The following is a 23,550-nucleotide window of genomic DNA, read 5'->3' as shown; positions in this document are numbered from 1 at the left end:
CCTCCTCTGGACACATCTTTTGTTTCCTTACTTGTCTCATTACCACTCCCTTTGCCACCAACTCTTTCATCATTTAATCTTTCCTTTCTTCCACCCTATAAAGAACTTTCTCACCGGTTCTTTTTTATCCTCCTCACCATTCACTTACTTAAAACCTTTCTAACTTTTCCCAGTCCCAATGAAGGGGATTCTATGCACAACATAGAAGCAGAATAACTTACAATTTCTCCACCTGAAACATGAGCTTTGGAAAAAATACTCTTCACTGACTGACATGCTGGGCATTTCCAGCATTTTCTGTTTTTATATCAGACAGGCACTATTTGGCTTGGTTTTCTATTGTAGGTGAAAGATGGCTAATATGCTAAGCGGAAGCGGTTTTCTCCAGAATTTGAACAATAAGTTTATCTTGAGTTAACTGGGTATTTGAACATTTTTTTAAAGAACCTTATTGTACAAGTAGATAGGTGACCCCAATACAAATACAAGACTCAAATCATTTAATAGAACAACAGAAGTTGGGAAGGTATTTGTGGAAGATCTGAATTTGTAACACCACCTAATTTGCAAAATGGTTGATGCCCTTTTCAGGGAACATTATTCACAGAAGGAGGGGCCTTATCAGATTTAGTAACAATGCAGTTACAAGGACTGAGGGAGACTCCAGTCAGTATAGTCAGAAACACAGGAGGAGGATGAGGGAGAGAGAGACCACAGTGCTATCATCCTGGCCCAGACACCTAAATGTTTGGTATGATCCAGTAATGGACCAATAACTTTCTATTTAAAAATAGACATCTGCATCTGAAGTGCTGTAACTTGCAAGGCTGCAGACCAGGTAGGATTAAAGTGAGCAGCTAGTTTAATTTTCCTCTTCTTTTAGCTGGCACAGACACAATGGGTTAAATGGCTTCTTTCTGTACCACAGCTTTTCTATGCATAATATAGAAGCAAAATAACTTATCATTTCTGCACCAGAAATGAATGTGAGGTATATCTGTAGTTTATATTGTGACAGTCCCATGACCCTGCCCCCCATACCTCCCATTTTCAATGCAATGGTAGATCACGGTGTCCATTCAGAGCTGGTTTGAAGTTGCAAACATGGACGTGGAATTGTGTCAAATTCTGTTGGAGATACTAGACCAGCTTTTCCTACTTTCTAGGGTGGCATACATCACAGACAGACTCTGCACCTGTCTGTAATCCAGGAAACGTTGCTTCAGGTGCAAAAAGTATTCTCAATGATTTTCAAGTACCTACTTTAACACTAATCCAGAAACACTGCTGCTTCATGAAGTTCTACAGCATATGGTGACTGTATCTACCTCAGAACTCAACTGCTCGGTCAACTTTATCTTCCTGAACCCGCACTCCTGCCAGTGAAGGTAACTACTATAATGCTCTGTGAACAACTACAATTGAGAAGGGGGGGGGGGCGGGGGTTGCAATTCACTTTGGAACTATTTACCTAGCAACTGACCAACACACCTTATTTGAGTCGCTGACCTTTAGGAGACGGTCTTTCAGATGCAATACATTTTGCACTGTCTCTTCTGCCATGCCTGGCTTCTCATTGGTGAGCAGGGTCTCCTGAAGCTGCTGCTCTGAATGAACTTAACCTACACGCCCGGAAACGCGTTCTCACCCACCCCACTCTTCCCATTTAACACAGGCGCAGCGCGCAGAATCATGTCTTTAAAGCTACCGACCCTGTACTGACTTTGCTTCTAGTCTTCAGCAATAGAGTGGTGAACCAGGCTGCCAAGTCTGCTAATACTTTCAAGAGGAACGTTTATCATTTGGGGTAGGCTTTCAAAATGTGTGAAATCGGTAGTCTGTGACATTGAAGCTCTTTGTATTTCAACCATTTAACAACTATACGGCAGTCTGTACTTTTAAATTAAGTCTAAATTTCAAGAGGAACGAATGCTTGCAATACGAAAGAAATGTATTATTTCGAGTTTGTAAATGTCTTGTTAATCATGGATTCGGAGTGCCAGTTTATTTGGATTGTTAAACGATGGCAAGTTTGAATAGCTTTTTTTTGTTTGCCTTTATAAAGCTTAAATAATTCATTATGTGCTTAACTGTGCAAGAATTGACATATTTAGTTTGGCAGCTTGAGATCATTAATGTCTTCCCATTTGAAGTAAATTATCCACTTTGGTTTAAAGTAACTGTTTTCTGCTGATTAACTAATTATAATGAATGAAATGTGGACCCTCCCCCACCGTCGCCTTTGCCAGAATGGCAGTGTCTTTATTTGAAACGATCTTAATATGGAAAGTCCTGCCAGAGCTGCTGGGGTCGAAATTGCAGTGTTACTATTCCTGGGTCTGAGTGATGTACTTGAGCAGATGCAAGGAGAGAGAGAATGTAAGGGGCTGAGTTTCATCTCTCTGAGACCTTTATTCCTTTACCAGCCTTTCCACGTGTTCAATACTAACCAGAGTATCAGAAATGTTAGTCATTTTTAAACTTTATTTTCAACTTTACTTCTGGCTGGATCATTTATCACATTATTGTTTGTGGAAGTTTGACATGTGCTTATTACAATTATAGAATCCCTATAGTGCAGAAGGAGGCCGTTTGGCCCATCGAGCCTACACTGACCCTCTGACAGAGCATCCCAACCAGGCCCTATCCCCATAACCCCATTTATTTACTCCGCTAATACCCCTAGCACTCACTAAGGGACATTTTAGCATGGCCAAAACTTGTCAGCGATGTTTCCTACATTTCAACACTGACTACGGTGAAGTACTTCAATTTTTCCTGAAGTGCTTTGGGACATCCCAAGACCATGATAAATTCAAGTTGCCTTTATTTCCAAAAATGTGGGAAACATCCAGTAGATCAGGCAGCATCTGGGAAGAGGTGAAGGCAGGGTTGCTGCAGATTGATTACCTTTTTCCACAGCCTTGGGTCCCACAGTTGCTCCATAAGCACTGCCTGGCCTGTTGAATGTCCAACTAGTCTGTTCTGGTTTCATTTCGGATGTTCAGCACCTGCAATATTTGCAATTTGTTTTGGGGCATTATTTCACTTGTACAGACTTTTGTTACTCTGGAATTTTCTACTTGGAATACATTTTGTATTTGATTATGATGACTTGAAAGTTGAGGGGGGTGAACAGGTTTAATGCAGTTTCTAAAATATGGCAAGTTTACATGGTTGCACCGAGTACAGTTGATACCCAATTTATCTGTGGAGCTTTTCCAAAGGTTCAGTGAATAATGCATTGTGGTGTGGGTGTTCAGTCTGTGTCTAGGATGGCCTAATCAACCTTGCATCTTCTGCTATTGTGGGACCAGGTCCTTAGAAACCCTGCAGTGCAGAAGGAGATGATTTGGTCTATTGAGTCTGCACCCACTGTCCGAAAGAGCATCCCAACCAGGCCCTCCCCTCGACCCTATCCCCTTAATCCCACATATTTACCATGGCTAATCCATCAAATCTACAATGGACACTTGGGGCAATTTAGCATAGCCAAACCACGTAACCTGCACATTTTCGGACTGTGGGTAGAAACCAGAGCACCCAGTTGAAACCCACGCAGTCACGGGGAGAACGTGCAAACTCCACACAACCATCCAAGGCTGGAATCGGACCAGGATCCCTGGTACTAACCACTGTGCCACCATGCTACTGAAATCCACATCCATCTTAGCTGGTGGTTAGTGCATGTTCTGTAATTGATGCTGAAGAATCCCAAAGTGGGGATACGACTGTGTATAATTTGAGATTGTTCCACAATCTGTTAATTACCAATGTGGAGTTCTTGTGCCACAGTGGATAGCATCCCTACCTCTGGTCCAGAAGCTCTGAGTTCACATCCCAGTTCAGGACTGGATGACCACAGAAGGTGCATTCATTACGTGGACAAAAGATTTGATTATCAGTCCTTCAAAGTTCAAGTCTATCAAATGTGCCTGAAGGTGGGTGGTAAGAGCAAAGGTTTCCTGGTCAGAATTACTGCAGAAGACAATGGCAAATTGCTTTGCCCAAATATAATTGCCAATGCTTTCTTAGTAGTAAATGGAAAAAAAAATTACCATAGCTTGATACACACTTCTCAATGTTTCAGCATTTTTACAATCTACCAAAACTGGAGTCAATGTGAATCGGGGAAAAGCTCCCTGGTGGTTGGTGCCATACATAGAACATAGAACAGTACAGCACAGAACAGGCCCTTCGGCCCACGATGTTGTGCCGAGCTTTATCTGAAACCAAGATCAAGCTATCCCACTCCCTATCATCCTGGTGTGCTCCATGTGCCTATCCAATAACCGCTTAAATGTTCCTAAAGTGTCTGACTCCACTATCACTGCAGGCAGTCCATTCCACACCCCAACCACTCTCTGCGTAAAGAACCTACCTCTGATATCCTTCCTATATCTCCCACCATGAACCCTATAGTTATGCCCCCTTGTAATAGCTCCATCCACCCGAGGAAATAGTCTTTGAACGTTCACTCTATCTATCCCCTTCATCATTTTATAAACCTGATAATACCTAGCACAAAGGTTGTGGTTTTTGGAGGTCAGTCATTTCGGCTCCAGGACATCACTGCAGGACTTTCTCAAGGTAGAATCCAAGGCCCAACCATCTACAGCTGCTTGATTGTGACCTTCCTTTAATCATAAGGTTAGAAGTCGGGATGTTCGCTGGTGATTGCACCATGTTCAACACCATTCGCGACTCCTCAGATATTGAAGCAGAGTGTGCCATATGCAGCTAGACCTGGACAATATGCAGGTTTGGCCTGATCTTGGCTGATGAGTGGCAAGTAATATTCACATCACACAAATGCTAGACAATGACCATGTCCAACAAGAGAGAATCTAGCCATCACTCCTTGACATTGAATGGCATGAATCCCCCATTATCAATATCCTTGGGGTTACCATTGACTGGAAACTGAACTGGACTAGCCATATAAACACTGGCTGCAAGGGCAGGTCAAGGCTCAGAATCCTGTGGCGAGTAACTCACTTCCTGACTCCCCAAAGCCTATCCAAAATCCACAAGGCACAAGTCAGGATTGTGATGGAATACTCTCCCCTTGCCTGGATGAGTGCACCTCCTCCAACACTCGAGTAGTTTGATGCCATCCAGGACAAAGCAGCTCACTTGATTGGCACCACATCTACAAACATTCACTTCCTCCACCACCGTGCATAATAGCAGCAGTGTGTACCATCTACAAGATGCACTGCTGGAACACTCAAAGCTTTCTTAGACAGCACCTTCCAAACCCACGACTACTACCATCTAGAAAGACAAGGGTAGCAGATGCATGGGAACACTAGCTGGAAGTGTCCCTCTAAACCGCTCACCATCCTTGCTTGGAAATATATTGCTGTTCCTTTACTGTCGCTAGAACTTCCTCCCAAATAGCACTGTAGGTGTACCTACCTCTTGGGCTGTAGTGACTCAAGAAGGCAGTTCACCACCTCGAGGGTAATTATATTTTATATTTTTGATTTGTGTCACAAGTAGGCTTACATTAACACTGCAATGAAATTACTGTGGAAGTCCCCTAGTCCCGGCATCTGTTCAGGTATACTGAGGGAGAATTTAGTGTGATAATGCACCTAACCAGCATGTCTTTCACATTGCAGAGGAAACCAGAGCACCTGGAGAAAACCCATGCAGCCGCGGGGAGAACGTGCAAACTCTACAATGCTAACCTCTGCGCCACCCTGCCACCCATTAGGCATGGGCAATAAATGTTGGCCTAGCCAGCGAAGTCCATATATCTTGAAATAATAGGAAAAAATCTTGTGCATTTCTGGCTTAATTTTAGATTTTCAATATTTACAACTTTTTCTTTCAAGAATGCTACTCATGTTTAGTGCATGACTGAACCAAAGAAAACTGCAAGATATTTTCTGTGGGGAGGAGAATTTCAAAATCTAATTTCCATAATTATAATGCATGTTTTATGTCCGCAATTTATTCTTAAATTTCCGTGCATTATGTACTAAATTTGTAAATAAACACGTGTTCCAGATCGTGACTGTGATACAGAATTACAATCATGGCGCCAAAGAAGAAAAATGTTAAGAAGAATAAAACAGAGAACAAGGAAACGACTGTTATTGTGGAAGAAAGTACACTCATCCATTTGAATGGTATGAACGGCCTTTTGGATGGAGGTAATGGTTTTAGCTGTATTTCCACAGAGATATCCAACTCCTCCTACAGTTCCAGTCTGTTGGAAGCACTCAGTAAAATGAGGCAAGACAAGTTTTTGTGTGATTTGACCATTGCTACAAAAACCAAATCTTTTGATGTTCACAAATTAGTGATGGCTTCTTCCAGTGAGTACTTCAGGAATATTCTGACCAAAGACCCGTCAACCCAAAGAGTAGACCTCAATGACATATCTCCAGTTGGTCTCATCACAGTTATTACTTATGCCTATTGTGGAAAGATAACCCTGTCGTTGTATACCATAGGTAGCACAATAGCGACAGCCAACCTGCTCAAAATTCATTCTCTAATAAAGATGTGCTGCGATTTTTTGATGCAAGAAATCAACGTTGAGAATTGCATGTACATTGTCAACATTGCAGAAACTTATGGACTCAAAAATACCAAGGAAGCCGCACGTAAATTCATTAGTGACAATTTCCTAGATTTTTCAGAAAGGGATCAGTTCTTGAAACTCACCTTTGAACAAATCATGGAATTTATGCTGGATGATAGCTTGCGATTGCCCTCGGAAATCACAGCATTCCAGGTTGTAATGAAATGGCTAGATTTTGACAATAACAGAGTCAAGTATGCAGCAGATTTACTGAACACGATTCGGTTTTGTACAATCTCAGCTCAAGACCTGGTGAACTATGTTCAGACTGTGCCTAGAATGATGCAAGACCTAGAATGTCACAAATTTCTGGTAGAGGCCATGAACTATCACCTGCTTCCCTATCAACAGAACACCTTGCAGTCCAGAAGAACAAAGGTTCGTAGTGGCCTCAGAGTTCTAGTAATAGTGGGTGGCCGACTAGCCCTATCTGAGAAGTTACTCAGCAGAGATATTCTATATAGAGATTCTGAACGTGTTTGGAACAAGCTTGCTGAAATGCCATATAAGAGCTTCAATCAATGTGTAGTTGTAATGGATGGATTCCTATACGTTGCTGGCGGAGAAGATCAAAACGATGCCAGAAATCAGGCGAAGCATGCAGTGAGCAACTTCTGCAGGTAACACTATAGTCATTACTAAGAATCAGTATGTCATAAATGTTTAAAACCTCAAGTCCTTGACAGAATAGTCTCTGAGCTTCCATAAATAGAAAAGTAGAAAATTAAAATTAAAAGCTTCTACCAGGTGTTTTGTAATAAAATATTTTAAGATTGAGTTGTATTTTAATGTTGATTTTAACATTTCACATCATAGTGGAACCCTATTCAGGTCATTTCCATTATGTTTCTTTTTTTGGATTTCCATCTTTTCCTTTTACAAATGTGCTCTTTGTACAACTTAAGCAATACTCTTAACTGTTGCTCAGTGGTACATTGTATGTTTCAAATGTGCACAATAACTTTAATACATCTCATCCAACCCTCTGCAACTCCAAAAAGCACTGATTCAAACACTCTCAGTAACCAAGTTACTTGGACGTCAGAATTAATTATACAATGTTAAACCTAAATTACAAAAATAGTTGAAAATAATCTTATTATTTCTGCTCAGTGCCATTTAGTTCCATTGAGCTTTCCTCCACACCCTGCCTTGGTTTTATAAAATATTTTAGCTTTATAATTTTCACTAAATTGCTGATCACTCAACTTCTCCTCCTGGCCCCTACATTGATTGATTGATCTTGCAAACGGTTCTCCGCCTTCGAGTGTTGTTCCTTTCTTCTTTAGATCTGCCATTATAACTCCTCACCTAAAAAAAACCCTTGATACACCAACCTTACAAACCACCATTCCAACTCCAGCCTTCCATTGCTCTCCACAGTCTTTGGACATGTTGTTGCCTCCCAAATCCATTCCCATCCTTCCAGGAATTTCATGTTTGATTCTCTCCAGTCAGATTTCCACCCCTGCCACAATACCAAAACAGCCCATAACAAAGTGACAAATTATATCTTATGTGATTGTGACAAAGATAAACATCTACCCTCAACCTTCTCAAATGTCTGTAAGGTTTGATACAGTTGATCACATCTCCACCAATTCCTCTCTACTCTTGTCTGGGTGAGACTGCTGTCATGCAGTTCCATTCTTATCTCTCTGATTATAGCCAAAGAATCACTTGCAATGGTTCATCTTCCTGCTTCCATGCCATTATCTCTGGTGTTCCCCAAGGATCTATCTCCTATTTGTGATCTACATCTCACCCTTTCATGACATCATCTGAGGACACAGCATTGACTTCACACTGATGACTGTCAGCTCTATCTCATCACCACCTACCTCTCTTGACATTTTCACTGTGGCAGACTGCTTATCCAACATCCAGTGTTGGATGAGTGTAAATTTCCTCCAATTAGGTATTGGGAAGGCTGAAAGTATTGTTTTCAGTCGCCATCCCAATCTCCAGCCCGCACACTGAAAACAGTTTGAGATTAAACAAGCTTAGTGCCACATTTGATCCTGAGGTCAGCTTCCAACCTCCTATTCTTGTCATCACCAAGACTAAATATTTCCACCTCTATAATATCACCTGACTTCCTCCCTGTCTCAGCTCATCTGCTGCTGAAACCCTCATTCATGCCTTCATTATTTCAAGACTCAATTCCAATACACTCTTGGCTGGTCACCCACATTTTGCACTTTGCGGTCATCCTGAACTCTGATGTCCATGTCTTACCCCTATGACCCTGCGCTTGCTATCTACATTGGATTCCAGTCAAGCAACTTCTTAAATTTAAATTTCTCAAACTTGTTTACAAATCTATCCCTGACCTTGCCCCACCCTGTACCTGTAAACTCCACTAGCTGCATGACCTGCTGAGGTATCCGTACTCCACTAAATTTGGCTTTTCCTGTATGCCGAATTGTAACTGCTCCACCAATGGTGGTCATGTCTTTGGTTGCCTGTGCCCTAAAGCTCTGGAATTCTCTCTGCCTCTCTACTTAACTTTTTCTCCATTTAAGATACACCTTGGCCTACATCTCCAGTGTAGTTTTTGATCATCAGACTATCCTTGTGTCATACACTGTTTTATAATATCCTGCGAAGTGCCTTAACACTTGCATTAAAGACACTATTAATAAAAGCTGTTGTTGTTTAGTTTATTTCTAATTAATATACTTGATTGTAACATTCTTTTTTAAGTCTGAAATACTTATTGCATGGTTTACACTGAAATCAAGGCAAGCGATCATGTTCTCCAAATTCTGAAGCAATGTTTAAGCATCAACAGGAGAGTATTAACCGCTGAAAGGGAACTCGCTTTGACTCTGAGGAGAAAGCTATTTGTTAATGCTCCAAGAATTTTAAATTTTACTGTTCCTAAAGATATGGAAATGTGTCTTACTAAACAAGAAAAGCTTAAGCAATGTATTAACTTACTGCTGTTTTAAATTTAATTTGTTCAAGGGTCAAGATTTCAAGCTCATTGGCCAATTATTCATGTCATCGGAAGCTTTTAATTGCCAGTACAACTTTAAAATTCGTTACTGTTCCAAATGCTAATACAAACATGAATCTTGTTAAATGTTTATTTATCTCACTTTTATCAAATTCATTAGTGAATTATGTCATCAGGCCTTAGATTTATTTTCTATATAAAACCATATAGAAAGCTAAAATATGTTGGATATCAAACTTTATAAAAATATCACCCCCTGCAACCAGAACATAGAACATTACAGCGCAGTACAGGCCCTTCGGCCCTCGATGTTGCGCCGACCAGTGGAACCAATCTAAAGCCCCTCTAATCTACACTATTCCAATATCATCCATATGTTTATCCAACAACCATTTGAATGCTCTTAATGTTGACGAGTCCACTACTGTTGCAGGCAGGGCATTCCACGCCCTTACTACTCTCTGAGTAAAGAACCTACCTCTGACATCTGTCCCATATCTCTCACCCCTCAATTTAAAGCTATGTCCCCTCGTGTTAGCCATCACCATCCGAGGAAAAAGGCTCTCACTATCCACCCTATCTAATCCTCTGATCATCTTGCATGCCTCTATTAAGTCACCTCTTAACCTTCTCTCTAACGAAAACAACCTCAAGTCCCTCAGCCTTTCCTCATATGATTTTCCTACCATACCAGGCAACATCCTGGTAAACCTCCTCTGCACCCTTTCCAACACTTCCACATCCTTCCTATAATGCGGCGACCAGAACTGTACGCAATACTCCAAGTGCGGCCGCACCAGAGCTTTGTACAGTTGCAGCATGACCTCCTGGCTCTGAAACTCAATCCCTCTACCAATAAAAGCTAACACACCGTACGCCTTCTTAACAACCCTATCAACCTGGGTGCCAACTTTCAGGGATCTATGCACATGGACACCCAGATCCCTCTGTTCAACCACACTACCAAGTGTCTTACCATTAGTCCAGTACTCTGTATTCCTGTTACTCCTTCCAAAGTGAATCACTTCACACTTTTTCACATTAAACTCCATTTACCACCTCTCAGCCCAGCTCTGCAGCTTATCTATGTCCCTCTGTAACCTGCAACATCCTTCCGCACTGTCCACAACTCCACCGACTTTTGTGTCATCCGCAAATTTACTAATCCATCCTTCTACGCCCTCATCCAGGTCATTAATAAAAATGACAAACAGCAGTGGCCCCAAAACAGATCCTTGCGGTACACCACTAGTAACTGAACTCCAGGATGAATATTTCCCATCAACCACCACTCTCTGTTTTCTTGCAGCTAGCCAATTCCTGATCCAAACCACTAAATCACCCTCAATCCCATGTGTCCGTATTTTCTGCAAAAGCTTACATGGGGAACCTTATCAAACGCTTTGCTGAAATCCATATACACCACATCAACCGCTTTACCATCATCCACCTCTTTGGTCACCAATGCAATGCAATATTAATTAATGATTCACAACAGACCACATTTCTAAAATTTAACAGAAGAAATTTATCTTTTGACAAGTATGTGGATTATGAAAAACATCTTTAATGTTGTGCCTTTGTTTCCCTTGAAGGACAATAATGGGGAACTGAGGTTTTTTTCCATTTCTTTTTCAAGCCAATGCTGATATTGAGCAAACCCTTTTCATAGAACATAGACTGAATGACCTTGTTGTGTGTTCTGACCATGACCACGCTGACTCCCTAGTCCCACACCCCCACCTTTTCCCTGCAGCGCTCATATTTTTCTTTTCAGGTAATTATCTAACTCCCCTTCTTCGAAAGCCACAATTGAATTTGCTTCTTGGGCAGTGCATCCCAGATCCGAACAAGTTGCTGTGTTTTTTTTCCACATGTTGCCTTTGGTTCTTTTGTCATTTTACCTCGATGGGTGTCCTCCGGTTCTTAATCCTTCCTCCAATAGGGACAGTTTCTCCACATCTACCCTGCCCAGGTGCTTCCTGATTTTTGAAAACCACTATCAGATCCCCTCTCAAATATTGTTTCTCCAAGGTGAGAAGCCCCAGTTTTTCCAATCCATCACATAACTGAAGTACCTCCTCCCTGGAATCATTTTCAAAAGTCTTTTTTCTTTGCCCTCTCTAATGCCGTCACATCCATCCTAAAGTATTGTGTCCAGAATTAGACACATTGCTATAGTTGTGGCTGAACCATTGTTTCATAAAGGCTCATTGTAACTTCTATGCTTTTGTATTTTTTGCCTCTATTTATAAAGCCCATGTACCTTGACTGCTTTCAAAACCAATGTTCACTGATTTGTGCACATATATCCTGAGGTCCTCTGCTCCAGCACTGCTTTAGAATTGTATCTTATTATTTTATGTTGCCTCTCCTCACCAAAGGATATCACTTCACACTTCTTTACATTAAATTCCATCTGCCATTTGTCTGTTCATTTTACCAACCTGTCTATGTCCTCTTTAACAGAAAATGCTGGAGAAATTCAGCAGATCTGACAGCATCTGTGGAGAGAGAATAGAGCCAATGTTTTGTGTCAGGATGACCCTTCTTCTGAGTTTCTCCAGCATCTGCAGTATTTAACCTTTATGTCCTCTTGAAGTCCATCATAATTCTCATAGTTCACTATACTTCCAAGTTTTGGGTCATATGCAAATTTTGAAATTGTGCCTTGTACACCCATGACAGGGTTATTATAGATCAAGAAAAAAAGTGGTCCTTATACCAACCCCTAGAAAGCCCACTGTATATATCGTACACCAGTCTGGACCACCAACCATCATTCTGTTTCTTGTCACTCAGTCAACTTCATATCCATGCTGCTGATATTCCTTTTATTTGATGGACTTCAAATTTGCTGACAAGCTTATTATATGGCATTATATCAAATGCTTTTTGAAAGTCCATATCTACTACGTCAATTGGACCCTCATCAACCCTCTCTTTTACTTCATTAAAAACTCAGTCAAATCAGTTAAACACAATCTGACCTTAATAAATTCATACTGCCTTTCCTCCATTAATCTACATTTCTCTAAGTGACTCTTAATTTTGTTCTGAATTAGCATTTCTAAAAATATTTCCCATTGCAGAAGTGAAATTATCCAGCCTGTGGCTGCTGGGCTTATCCTTTGCAGTTTGCCAGTCCTTCCTGGCACCAATCCTGTATTTAAGAAGGATTGGAAAATTATGGCCAGTGCCTCGGCAATTTCCACCCTTCCCTCCTTCAGTATCCTCACATGCATCTGATTGAGCCTTTGTTCTTTATCAACCTTAAGCACAGCCAGCTTGTCCAAAGCCTCCTCTATCAATTTTCAGCCCATCCAGTCTCTCAACTGCCTCCTCTTTGACTATGACTTTGGCAACATCTTCCTTCTTGGTAAAGACAGGTGCAAATTACTGATTTAATATCTTGCCCATGTCACCTGCTGCTGTGCATTCACAATGCATCAGATACTGAAGCAGTCCATGTCTATATGCAGCAAGACCTGGACAATATTCAAATTGAGATGATAAGTAGCAAGTAGCATTCATGCTACACAAGTGCCAGGCAATCACCAGCTCCCCTTGACATTTAATGACATATTACCATCGCTAAATCCCCCACTATCAACATCCTAGGTGTTAGCATTGACCAGAAACTGTGGCTCCAACAACAGTTAAGGCTGGACGTTGTCCATGACAAAAAGCAGCCTGCTTGAATGGCTCCCCATCCACCATCTTAATATTCACACCCTCCGTCACTGCGCAGTGGCATCAATGTATACCATCTGCAACAGGCACTGCAGCATGGCTACTTCGACAGCACCTTCCAAACTCAGGACTTTGACCACTTAGAAGGATAAGGGCAGCAGATACTTGGGAACATCATCACCTGCAGAAGGGCAACTGAGGATGGGGAACAAATGCTGGCCTAGCCAGCGACACCTACAGAAAAGAATTTTTAAAAATGGCTTTAGTATCCTCGATTAGGGAGAGTGAAAAATCATTGATTGTTGCCCATGAATCTGCACACCAAGAGGTAGTAATTTTCTTCAAAGAATAGCAAATAAATGGACATCGATCTGAGCCTCATTTTAAGGAGGGCAGCTAACCAATTCCCTAGATCTTGCATGAATTGTATTCTGTTGCATACTTTTTCAGTCAAGGTTATTAGATTACTACAAACAAATTCTTAAGTCATTGTGGAAAAGATTATGAAGTTGAGTAGTATGATTTTTTTCACTTTTTATTGATTTTACAGATATGATCCTCGATTCAACAGTTGGATTCATCTGGGCAACATGGTCCATAGACGCACCCATTTCAGCCTAAGTGTTTTTAATGGTTTAATTTTTGCAATTGGGGGGAGGAATTCAGATGGTCCTCTCGCCTCTGTTGAATGCTATGTACCAGCCACCAACAAGTGGCAGCTTAAGGCACATTTAGAGGTACCCAGGTGCTGTCATGCTAGTGCCGTCATAGACGGCAAAATCCTGGTTACTGGAGGATACATCAATAATGCATATTCCCGTTCAGTCTGTGCCTATGATCCAGCAGCAGACAGTTGGCAGGATAAAGCTAATTTAAGCACACCCAGGGGGTGGCACTGTGCCATTTTCCTTGCAGATTATGTGTACGCATTGGGTGGAAGTCAGCTTGGAGCTCGGGGTGAGAGGATTGATGTGCTCCCTGTTGAATGTTATAGCCCATACACAGGGCAATGGAGCTTTGTTGCTCCTCTCCAAATTGGTGTCAGTACTGCAGGGGTTACAGTTCTTGACAGTAAAATCTATCTACTGGCAGGTTGGAATGAAGTAGAAAAGAAATATAAGAAATGTGTCCAGTGCTTTACCCCAGATCTTAATGATTGGACCAATGAAGATGACCTGCCAGAAGCTATAGTTGGTTTGTCCTGCTGTGTTTTCACTATGCCTCGTCAAAGAACACAAGAATCCAGAACAAGTTCAGTATCTTCAGTCCCAGTCAGTATCTGATTTGCAGTTGAAGACCTTTATTAAATCCAAGTCAACTAATTTCACAGAAAGAAAGCTCTGGCTTAAACTGATGCTTAAATCGGCTTTCATAATTAAGTGCAATTAATTTTCATAATTTAAGTTTAAAAAGGAACTACTGGAACAATGGTGCAGATCACTCAAAAGATGTACATACTATGATGCTCTGCTTAAATTAATAGTTTACATGGAAAAATAATCGATCTTAGTGTGACTTTTAGAGTCATTGTGGCTTGGATCAACAGGTATCTATAGTCAGAAAGGCAGTTAGTTTCAGCCAAGGATACTGCAGTTATTTAGCATTTATGCCTTCTCAAAAATGACAAGAGGTGGGGGAACCTTGGGGAGACAATTGGCAGCGTCCTTGCCTCTGAGGCAGAAGTTCTAGGTTCCAGTCCCACCCCAGGACATGATGACCAGGAAAGGTGTGTTCATAACGCGGCCAAACAGGTTGAGTAACAACCGGCAATACCGTCCCCACACTCTAGCAGTAAGAGCGGGAGCAACTCTTGGTCAGCCATGCTTGATGCAGAATGGTGCCCCTCAAGCCATAGCCTTTGGCTTCAGGCCAGCAACCTTCTTCAGGAAAAACAAGCTATAGAAATCAGAGTTGACCATGAGTTTTGTCTGCCTCATGTGTCTCTGGATGTGGGAAATCTTCTAAGTCTAAAACCATCAGTATTTTTTACTAATTTAATGATTGGTTTATTAGTTTCGTAGTTCAATTATTAGTCATTGTTTTTCCAGTATCTTTGTGAAAATTGAGTTTTTTAAAAGTCAGTTGTGGTGAGTTGGCCTGTAACTATTGAGATGTTGTGAAGTAACAGCTCAACACCTAACAGGAGAGCTGGGACAAGTTCCCACAGGCTGAACTGCGCAAAGCACTTCTACTTAATGCGTTGCAGATAAAAATGTTGTTATATCTTCAGCTAAATTACAAAGTATTCTCAGAGTTCTGAATGGCATGATGAGAATTCAGGATATGGCACGCTATTACTCAATTTACAACTCCCTGGAGATCACATGGTCTGGAATGGGGGTCTGGAATGGGGGGGTGGGGGTAAGTTAATAGGTTGTAATGAACAAAGCATCGTAGCTGTGAGGGACAGCTCGGTGGATAGGATATTGGTATGTAGATAGGCTGGAAAATTGGGCGGGGATCCTGGATTCAGGATTCAATCCTGGACCGGGGAGCGGCGCGGGCTTGGAGGGCCGAGGGGCCTGTTCCTGTGCTGTATTGTTCTTTGTTCTTTGTTTGTTTGTTGTCTTTGTTAATCAGATTGGAATATAATGCATTTTAGTTGTCTCAGCAATGAAAGCAGGGAAGAAAATTATCAGATGAAATCTGTGGATAATATTGCTAAGTCCTAGAAAGCTTTTTTGGAGCCAGTTTTGCCACACAAAAAGGGGTGGGGGGGGCATGCCAGGAGTTCTTGAAGGGGGCCCCATTGGGAATGCTGCCAACTTTTGTTGGGAAGGGGGGGGGGTGGGTAAACATCCCTTCAATGAGGGTAGGGAGGGGGTCCTCAATTTCAATTTGAGATCTGTGAGATCCTTTAAAAATGGTGCCTGATCTCTGTGTATGTTTAGGCCCTGCCCCTCTCAGAACCGGTGAAAAACTCCCCGCTCTCCCAAAAAATGGCCAAGTGTGGAAAAATTGAGATATGATTCGCGCCAGCATATGTCCGCTGTGAATCTCGCCAGTTTTTTTCACCCAAATTGACACTTGGTAATTTTTTGGGAAAGTTCCTCCCAGTATGATGAACATAAATGCAGCACTTATCCTAAGGACTTAGAGTATAAGAAGTAAACATGCAATTAGGGCTTAGAATTCTAGGCTGTTGCACTTTGAGTGTTTTCAATTTATGAATCTATCAGATTTCAACAATGTCCAGAGCTGACAAAGCTGTGCGCTATTTCTGTTTTGGGCCCCATAATTTGTTTCAATGTAGTATCAGAAACTTGGGTAGTATTTTATTTATGTAAATCGGTGTGTAAGAAATTTAGTATGTTCTTCATTTTCAAAAAACTTAAAGGAATGGATGAAGTGAACTTTGGGATACATTAGGTTTGTCTGGGTATCTATCTATCATGGCATTCAACACTGACCATGTTCGGAATGTGGTACCTCATTGCAAACGTGTTGAAATTAGCCAAATTCTAATCCCTGCAAATGCTCTCATTTGTTGAGCAGTGGTGGGAAGTGCAAAAGGAACGCTAGCTGTAACTCGCTGATAGTTGCAACATTTTTTTTCCATTGCCTTCCCTTCAACTCTGGGGCTGCCTTCTGACTGCTCTTGAACTTAATCATCCCCAGTTTGCGGATACTTGTAACTTAACTAAACAAATTTAAACTGAAAAATATTGAAATTAAGAATAGCTATCCCTGTGGGCTTAGCTCTGGAGGTTTGCACTGCTCTAGAGCAATAAATAAACAGCAGCAAGTTCTTCGGGATGAATCATCATAGAATCTCTACCAAAGGAGACCATTTGACCCATTGAGTCTGCACCAACGACAATCCCACCCAGGCCCTATCCCCATAACGCCATATATTTACCCTGCTAATCCCCCTAACACTAAGGGGCAATTTAGCATAGCTAATCAACCTAATTTGCACATCTTTGGATTGTGGGAAGAAACTGGAGCACCCACATAGACACCGGGAGAATGTGCAAACTCCACACAGACAGTCACCCAAGGCTGAAATTGAATCTGAATCCCTGGCGCTGTAAGGCAGCAATGTTAACCACTGTGCCACCCTAGATGATGGATTTATTAGAATATCGGGGATGAGGGATTTCAGTTTTGTGGGATATCAGAGAACCTGGGATAAATTTCCTTACAACAGGGAGGTTTAAGGGGACTTTTTAATAAAAGAGCTCAAAATGATCAAGAGGTCTGATACAATGAGAAGGAACTATTCCACTGACAGTAGCAGTGGTAACCAGACACAAGAAAGATGTCAAAAACACTAGGGGCAGGATTTATTGGCCCTTCTGCCGGCTGGATCTTTTGATCCTACCAAAGGTGGGTTGCCTGAAGGCAGAATGGGCAAGCCATGCAACTGCCGTAGACATCAGGACCAGAAGATCTCGCCCACCGTCAATGGCAAGCTGTCTCCGCCAACGGAAAACAAGCCACTGGGAGGGGGTGGAAAATTCATCCTAGAGAGGAGAGGAAAACTTTTCCCCAGTTAGTTATGATCTGCAATGCACTGCCTCAGGAGTTGCAGAAGCAGATTCAACAACATCTTTCCTAGACTATTCAAAAGAAAATAAATAGAGGGATGGGAGAAAGAGCAGTGAAGAGGGAATAATATGATAGCTCTTTTCAAGAGTTGGCACAGACACATTGGGATTCAAGGTACCCTTCTGAACTGTAAGCTTCTGTGGTAAGCCATAACCTCAACCGCTCCCCGACTCCCCCTCAAAATTCTGTTAAAAGTTTCTTTGCCCAGAGTTCAGCAAGTTTGTGGAACTTTGTTTCTCTTGGTCCCTGCATCAAAGTCTGCATGCCCTGGATCCCTGTAATATATACATAGACTAAAACACTCCTTTTAAAACTTATTGATCTTAGAAAGTACTTAATTGCCCGCTACTCTGAACTGTGGTGTGATGATTTGACTTGCTTGGATTTCATGCTGCTTGCTTGATATTGTCTTGAATTCATGAATAAATTAATAATTGCATTGTTACTCTTGGGTCCTCAATGTTTGCACAAAAAGCTCCAAAGCAGCCCAACAATTTATTTTTACTTCCTGTTTGTTCCACCCCTAAAGATTCTGACCACAGGCCTCATTCTAGTTCAGTGGTTCCCAAACTTTTTTCACTGGGCCGCACTTTCGGAATAAAAATTTGCTCGCGCCACACCCAATTTTTTATTGATAAGAAATACATTCAAAAACAAAAAAACCAACTCCTAGCAGTGCTTGATTCATAACATAGAACACAACTACTTTATAATATGATCATGGGACATCCAGAAAGTATAAAACAATCACTTTGGAAAAATATCTAATCCATGTTTAAATGTTTCTTTGATTGTCCTTGAATCTTCCCACCACACTTGCCATCCTCTCTTGCCGCACCAGTGTGGCGCGCTGCACCCTTTGGGAACCACTGTTCTAGTTCTTTGGTACTCTTATCTCAGAGTCAAAAGGTCAAGTCCCACTCCAGAGACTTGAGCACATAAACTGGGTTCACACTCCAGTGCAGTACAGAGGAGTGCTGCACTGTTATAGAAACATAGAAAAAACTACAGCACAATACAGGCCCTTCAGCCCACAAAGTTGTGCCGAACATGTCCCTACCTTAGCGATTACTAGGCTTACCTATAACCCTCTATCTTACCAAGTTCCATGTACTTATCTAAAAGTCTCTTAAAAGACCCTATCGAATCCACCTCCACCACCGTTACTGGCAGCCCATTCCACGCACCCACCACCCTCTGAGTGAAAAACTTACCCCTGACATCTCCCCTGTACCTACTCCCCAGCACCTTAAACCTGTGTCCTCTTGTGGCAACCATTTCAGCCCTGGGAAAAAACCTCTGACTGTCCACTCGATCAATACCTCTCAACATCTTATACACCTCTATCAGGTCACCCCTCATCCTTCGTCTCTCCAAGGAGAAAAGGCCGAGCTCACTCAACCTATCCTCATAAGGCATGCTCCCCAACCCAGGCAACATCCCTGTAAATCTCTCTGCACCCTTTCTATGGCTTCCACATCCATCCTGTAATGAGGCGACCAGAACTGAGCACAGTACTCCAAGCGTGGTCTGATCAGGGTCTTATACAGCTGCAACATTATCTCACGACTCCTAAACTCAATTCCTCGATTGATGAAGGCCAGCACACAGTGTTGAAGTTGTCATTATTCACACAAGAATGTAAACTGAGGGCCCCGTCTGCCTTCTCTGCTAGACCTCAAAGATCCCAGGCACTATTTCAAAGAACAGAAGTGTAGTTCTCCTCGGTGTCCTTATCAACGGTTATCCCTCAACAATATCATTAAAACAAATTATCTGTTATCACCTGTTATTTGTGGGACCATGCTGTGTTCAGGTTGGCTGCCACATTGCAACAGTGACTGCACTTCAAAAGTACTTGGCTGTGAAGAGCTGAGATATCCTGACATGAAAGATGAGAGGGAAGAAAGACTTTTCTTCACAACCACTGGATGATTCAAAGCGACTTGTAGCTAATTAAGTAATTTTGGTGTCATCACCATTGTAATGTAAATTGTATAAATGCCCATTTGTTTTGTTTTATTTCCTGTACCCAGCTTAATGAGAGGAGCGGTTTGTAGTTTTCCTTTCAATGAAGCAGCTCACACTGTCATGGGCCAAGATCTTTGGTTCTCTGCAGGAGCATACCCCGGAATTTGAGCTGGGGAACTCCTTGAAAGCCTGAATGCAAGTACTCTGTGGGAATTTCCCAGGAAGCTTCAACTTCCATTGAGCAATTATTTTATGTCTGGAACCCTCTGAAACTTGGATTTAAGGTCAGGGATTTCAAGTGGTTTTGACTCACTTAGCATTACCCAGGAAAAGTTTCAAGGATTAAAACCAGTTCTAACTCTTAGCCAACTACACCACTGGACCCTCAACTACCCATCTGAGCCGACCCATCATACCGTCTCACCCACTTACCTTATGTACTTGCCTTCTCTCCTAGCTTGTCAAAGTGGCTGGGACATAAATACTTCCAGGAATACAACAGCTAGTCCCATAAAAAGGCGGTGTGGCTTTTTTTCTCCTGATGTGCCTATATTACACTAAAGGACTCCAGGAGCAGCTATGTTGCACACTTCTCAACAGGCCTGGGTCAGGAGTCCAGGTAAGAAATGTGGAGCTCGAGTCTAAGGTAAGAGAATATGAGTGGCGTGGCAATCCAGTGGGGATTGCTACTCTATGGAAGATTCAGCCCATAGAGTCAGGGAAAGTGCTCAGATTGCTCACGCTTCACTGGCAATACTTTGAAAGAAATGCAGTGGAAATCCTGTTTGAACACACGAACAAAGTTCCACATTGCATGTTCTGGAAAAGTAATGACTGTTAAGAAGCAGATACAGGGAATTTCCCAGTCACACTGATATAACTGGACCTCATGTTGAAACCAAAGTGTTTATAGATGCACTATTGAAGTGTAAAGTGACAAAATTGCTAAATTAATTTGGGTTGCTAGCTAAATCTACATTTCGGTAACTATGCAAAAATGCTGTTAGTCAGAAAGGGAGGCTATGACTCTCGAGAGGAATTTGGCAATTGCTGCAACACCTACTCGGCAATTTTTCTCTTCACCAATCCATCACCATACCTCCCTATTAAACAGCCTTGCTGAACTTGTATTGCATCCACCCATTCAGCACCCATGTTGAACTTGCGCACACATCCCTTCCCAACAACATTCTCAACACTGAACTTCACCCCACTCAATGAGCACCAATGTTGACTTCCCATCACTCTTCCTGATTAATAGAGATGCTGAACTAGTTTCTATGCCTTAGCTCCCCATTGGCATCCCTTCCACCTCCACATTTTCCAGATGTACCCCTCCTCTTCCTTCTTTCCTCTCCATTTCCCAAATCCCATTTTCCTCTCCTATTTCTCTCCCACACTTTCTTTCCCTTCTGCTCCATCTCCTATCTGCCTTTGTTTGCTGCTGCTTGAGTTCAATATTCCACAGTCATCAAACTCTGAATGTTGCTCTTGACTCTTTTAATGCAATATCATGGTCAACTTGTACAATGAAAATATCTTGGCAAATTTCCTTACTGGCTGAAGAGCAGCTGAATCTGGAAGATCCCAGGTTTGATCTACAAACTGTGCTGAGTTAACCAATCCCAGCTGAAGCAACATCCCTCTGCATTACAATTGGTCGAAGCTCCTCTTGGTTTGAATTTGGAGAGTTAACCTAGATTCCATTTCTGATAATTATCCAGTGACAAATGCACTTGTGCGGGTGCCTGACGGGGACAGAATGAGATACAAATGTGCAATTATGTACAGCCAGAAACTTTTCTTCCTTAAACCTTTGAGGCTTAAATGTGAAGAGTGGCAAGCCACTTGGACAACAATCAGAGGCTGATTAGTGCCTGTGGATTACCTCAGCAGAGTTAACCTGTTCAGGGGAAACTAACTGACGAGAAATGCAAATAACAAAATATGTTGGCAAGATAAATGTTACGCAGGATACAGTTGGACTGTTGATACAAGTTTAGAGTAAAATGTGTTTACTGAAGGAAAAATTTTAGAAAATGGCTGATACTAAATATGTAATATGGTAGGCGATAAACTGGATAATCTTCAAGTCAGAACTGAGCCCTAGCTTGCTCAATAAAAATTAACGTTTACAATTCATCAAGTGCTTGCAGAGTGATACTGAATTGCATCAATTATGGTTCTGGTTTTTCTATATTGAATAAATAAAAAAAATTGACAATATACCATCTCTTCCTGACATCATAGCGTGGAGGCTTTATCAGGAAGTGTACAACCATGTTTTTCTTAGCTTTCATTTTTAAAAAAGTTTTATACCTCATAACTAAAATTTATACCTAACCATCACACTACATGGACAACCAACATACATTGTTTCCAAAACACAACACACAACAAACAGCTAACATCCCAATTTTCTAGATACTTATACCCTGTCCATTTTTATTAAATTCCAGCAAACATATAGCTATAACATGGGTTGTATTTTGCCTGATTGATTGTGCTTGCTTATTGTCGATGATAGTGTTTTTTTTAACAATATCTAAGTTCTTATAACTAGGAGCAGTGTTACTGCCAATGTTAAGCTGTGTTTCTATATGACAGTTGTATACATACGTTACTGGCAAAATGTCAAGATTCTATCTTTCAAAAATGCTTTTTGTCTATCATGTACTCCCAGATGTGTCAACAAATTACCCCAGAAGGACAGCTCCAGATGGGCAACTTGATTTGTGCAAAGTGAAAAAAAATGTACCTGCTGTATACCAGTAACAGTGCTGTGGTATTTTTCCATGTTACAATTTTACATCCAGCAGTAAAGAAACATTACAACTGCCAAGAAGCAGACTGTAAAATTGCCCATGTCTTTTGAATTTATTAAACACAAATATTTTGGCATCATTATAAATGTTCTTCCAGTGGTCACATATTTCAACAAATTGTATGAAATGGCATTTTTTGTTTGATTTAAATAAATGTAATAATATGATAAGTTAAAGTTTATTTATTATTGTCACAAGTGGGCTTACATTAACACTACTATGAAGTTACTGTGAAAATTCCCTAGTCGCCATACTCTGCCATCTGTTCGGGTACACTGAGGGTGAATTTAGTATGGCCAATGCACCTAACCAGGGTGTCTTTCGGACTATGGTTATGCTTATATCATCATTAAAGTTCAAACTTTTTGAAAGCAAGAAAATGTAGTATTCTTTTTTCACTGATGCAAAATTACCATTGTAGTATTTCTGTATGATTGCAAACAGATTTAAGAAATTATTTTTTCAAAAGTTAGTTTATCAAAAGACTCTCTGATGTAACGAAATGAAGGCAGGTTGGCTAAAAAAGATTTGCACTTTGACTTATTGGAAATTTTGAAATATATTTTATTTTGACTAAGCTAGTGCTTTGTGCCAGAGTAACAAACAGGAAATCCCCTCTAGAACAGTGTAATGACACTAACATAATACCAATATACGTTTGTTACAGACAGGAATGGGGCTTAAATTAAACAGTACTAATTTCTCCTCTTATTACCTATCTGAAACTGAAAGCTGTTATTTTGTTTCCCTCTTTATTAGTGGTGGCTGTTTCTCCAATACTGCCAGGTAGCTTCTTTTGTTTGGAGTCACAGACAGACATAGATTCAGCCATTTTAAGTCTGTGTCCAGTTTGAAAATTTTAGAGACAGCAATGAATGTATCTCTTTGTTTTATTCAAAAAATTACAGGGTAAGGTCTTAGTCTTTCACACGTTTCAAACATTTTGCTGC

At 41.2% G+C, this 23,550-nt stretch overlaps 1 protein-coding gene across 1 annotated transcript; it reads left to right on the top strand.

Moving 5' to 3' along the window:
* The first annotated feature begins 1,668 nt into the window (after positions 1 to 1,668).
* On the top strand, positions 1,669 to 22,967 carry klhl31 (kelch-like family member 31). The gene is made up of 3 exons (XM_078213277.1): positions 1,669 to 1,807; positions 6,019 to 7,218; positions 13,804 to 22,967. The coding sequence occupies exons 2-3, from the start codon at positions 6,047 to 6,049 to the stop codon at positions 14,534 to 14,536; spliced, it is 1,905 nt and encodes a 634-aa protein (XP_078069403.1). The 5' UTR covers positions 1,669 to 1,807; positions 6,019 to 6,046; the 3' UTR covers positions 14,537 to 22,967.
* The last annotated feature ends 583 nt before the right edge of the window (positions 22,968 to 23,550 follow it).

Source organism: Mustelus asterias, chromosome 5 (genome assembly GCF_964213995.1).
Source record: "Mustelus asterias chromosome 5, sMusAst1.hap1.1, whole genome shotgun sequence".
Classification (NCBI taxonomy): Eukaryota; Metazoa; Chordata; class Chondrichthyes; order Carcharhiniformes; family Triakidae; genus Mustelus; species Mustelus asterias.
The sequence above is the reverse complement of the archived record's forward strand: the minus strand, read 5'-3'. Positions and strand labels throughout refer to the sequence as shown.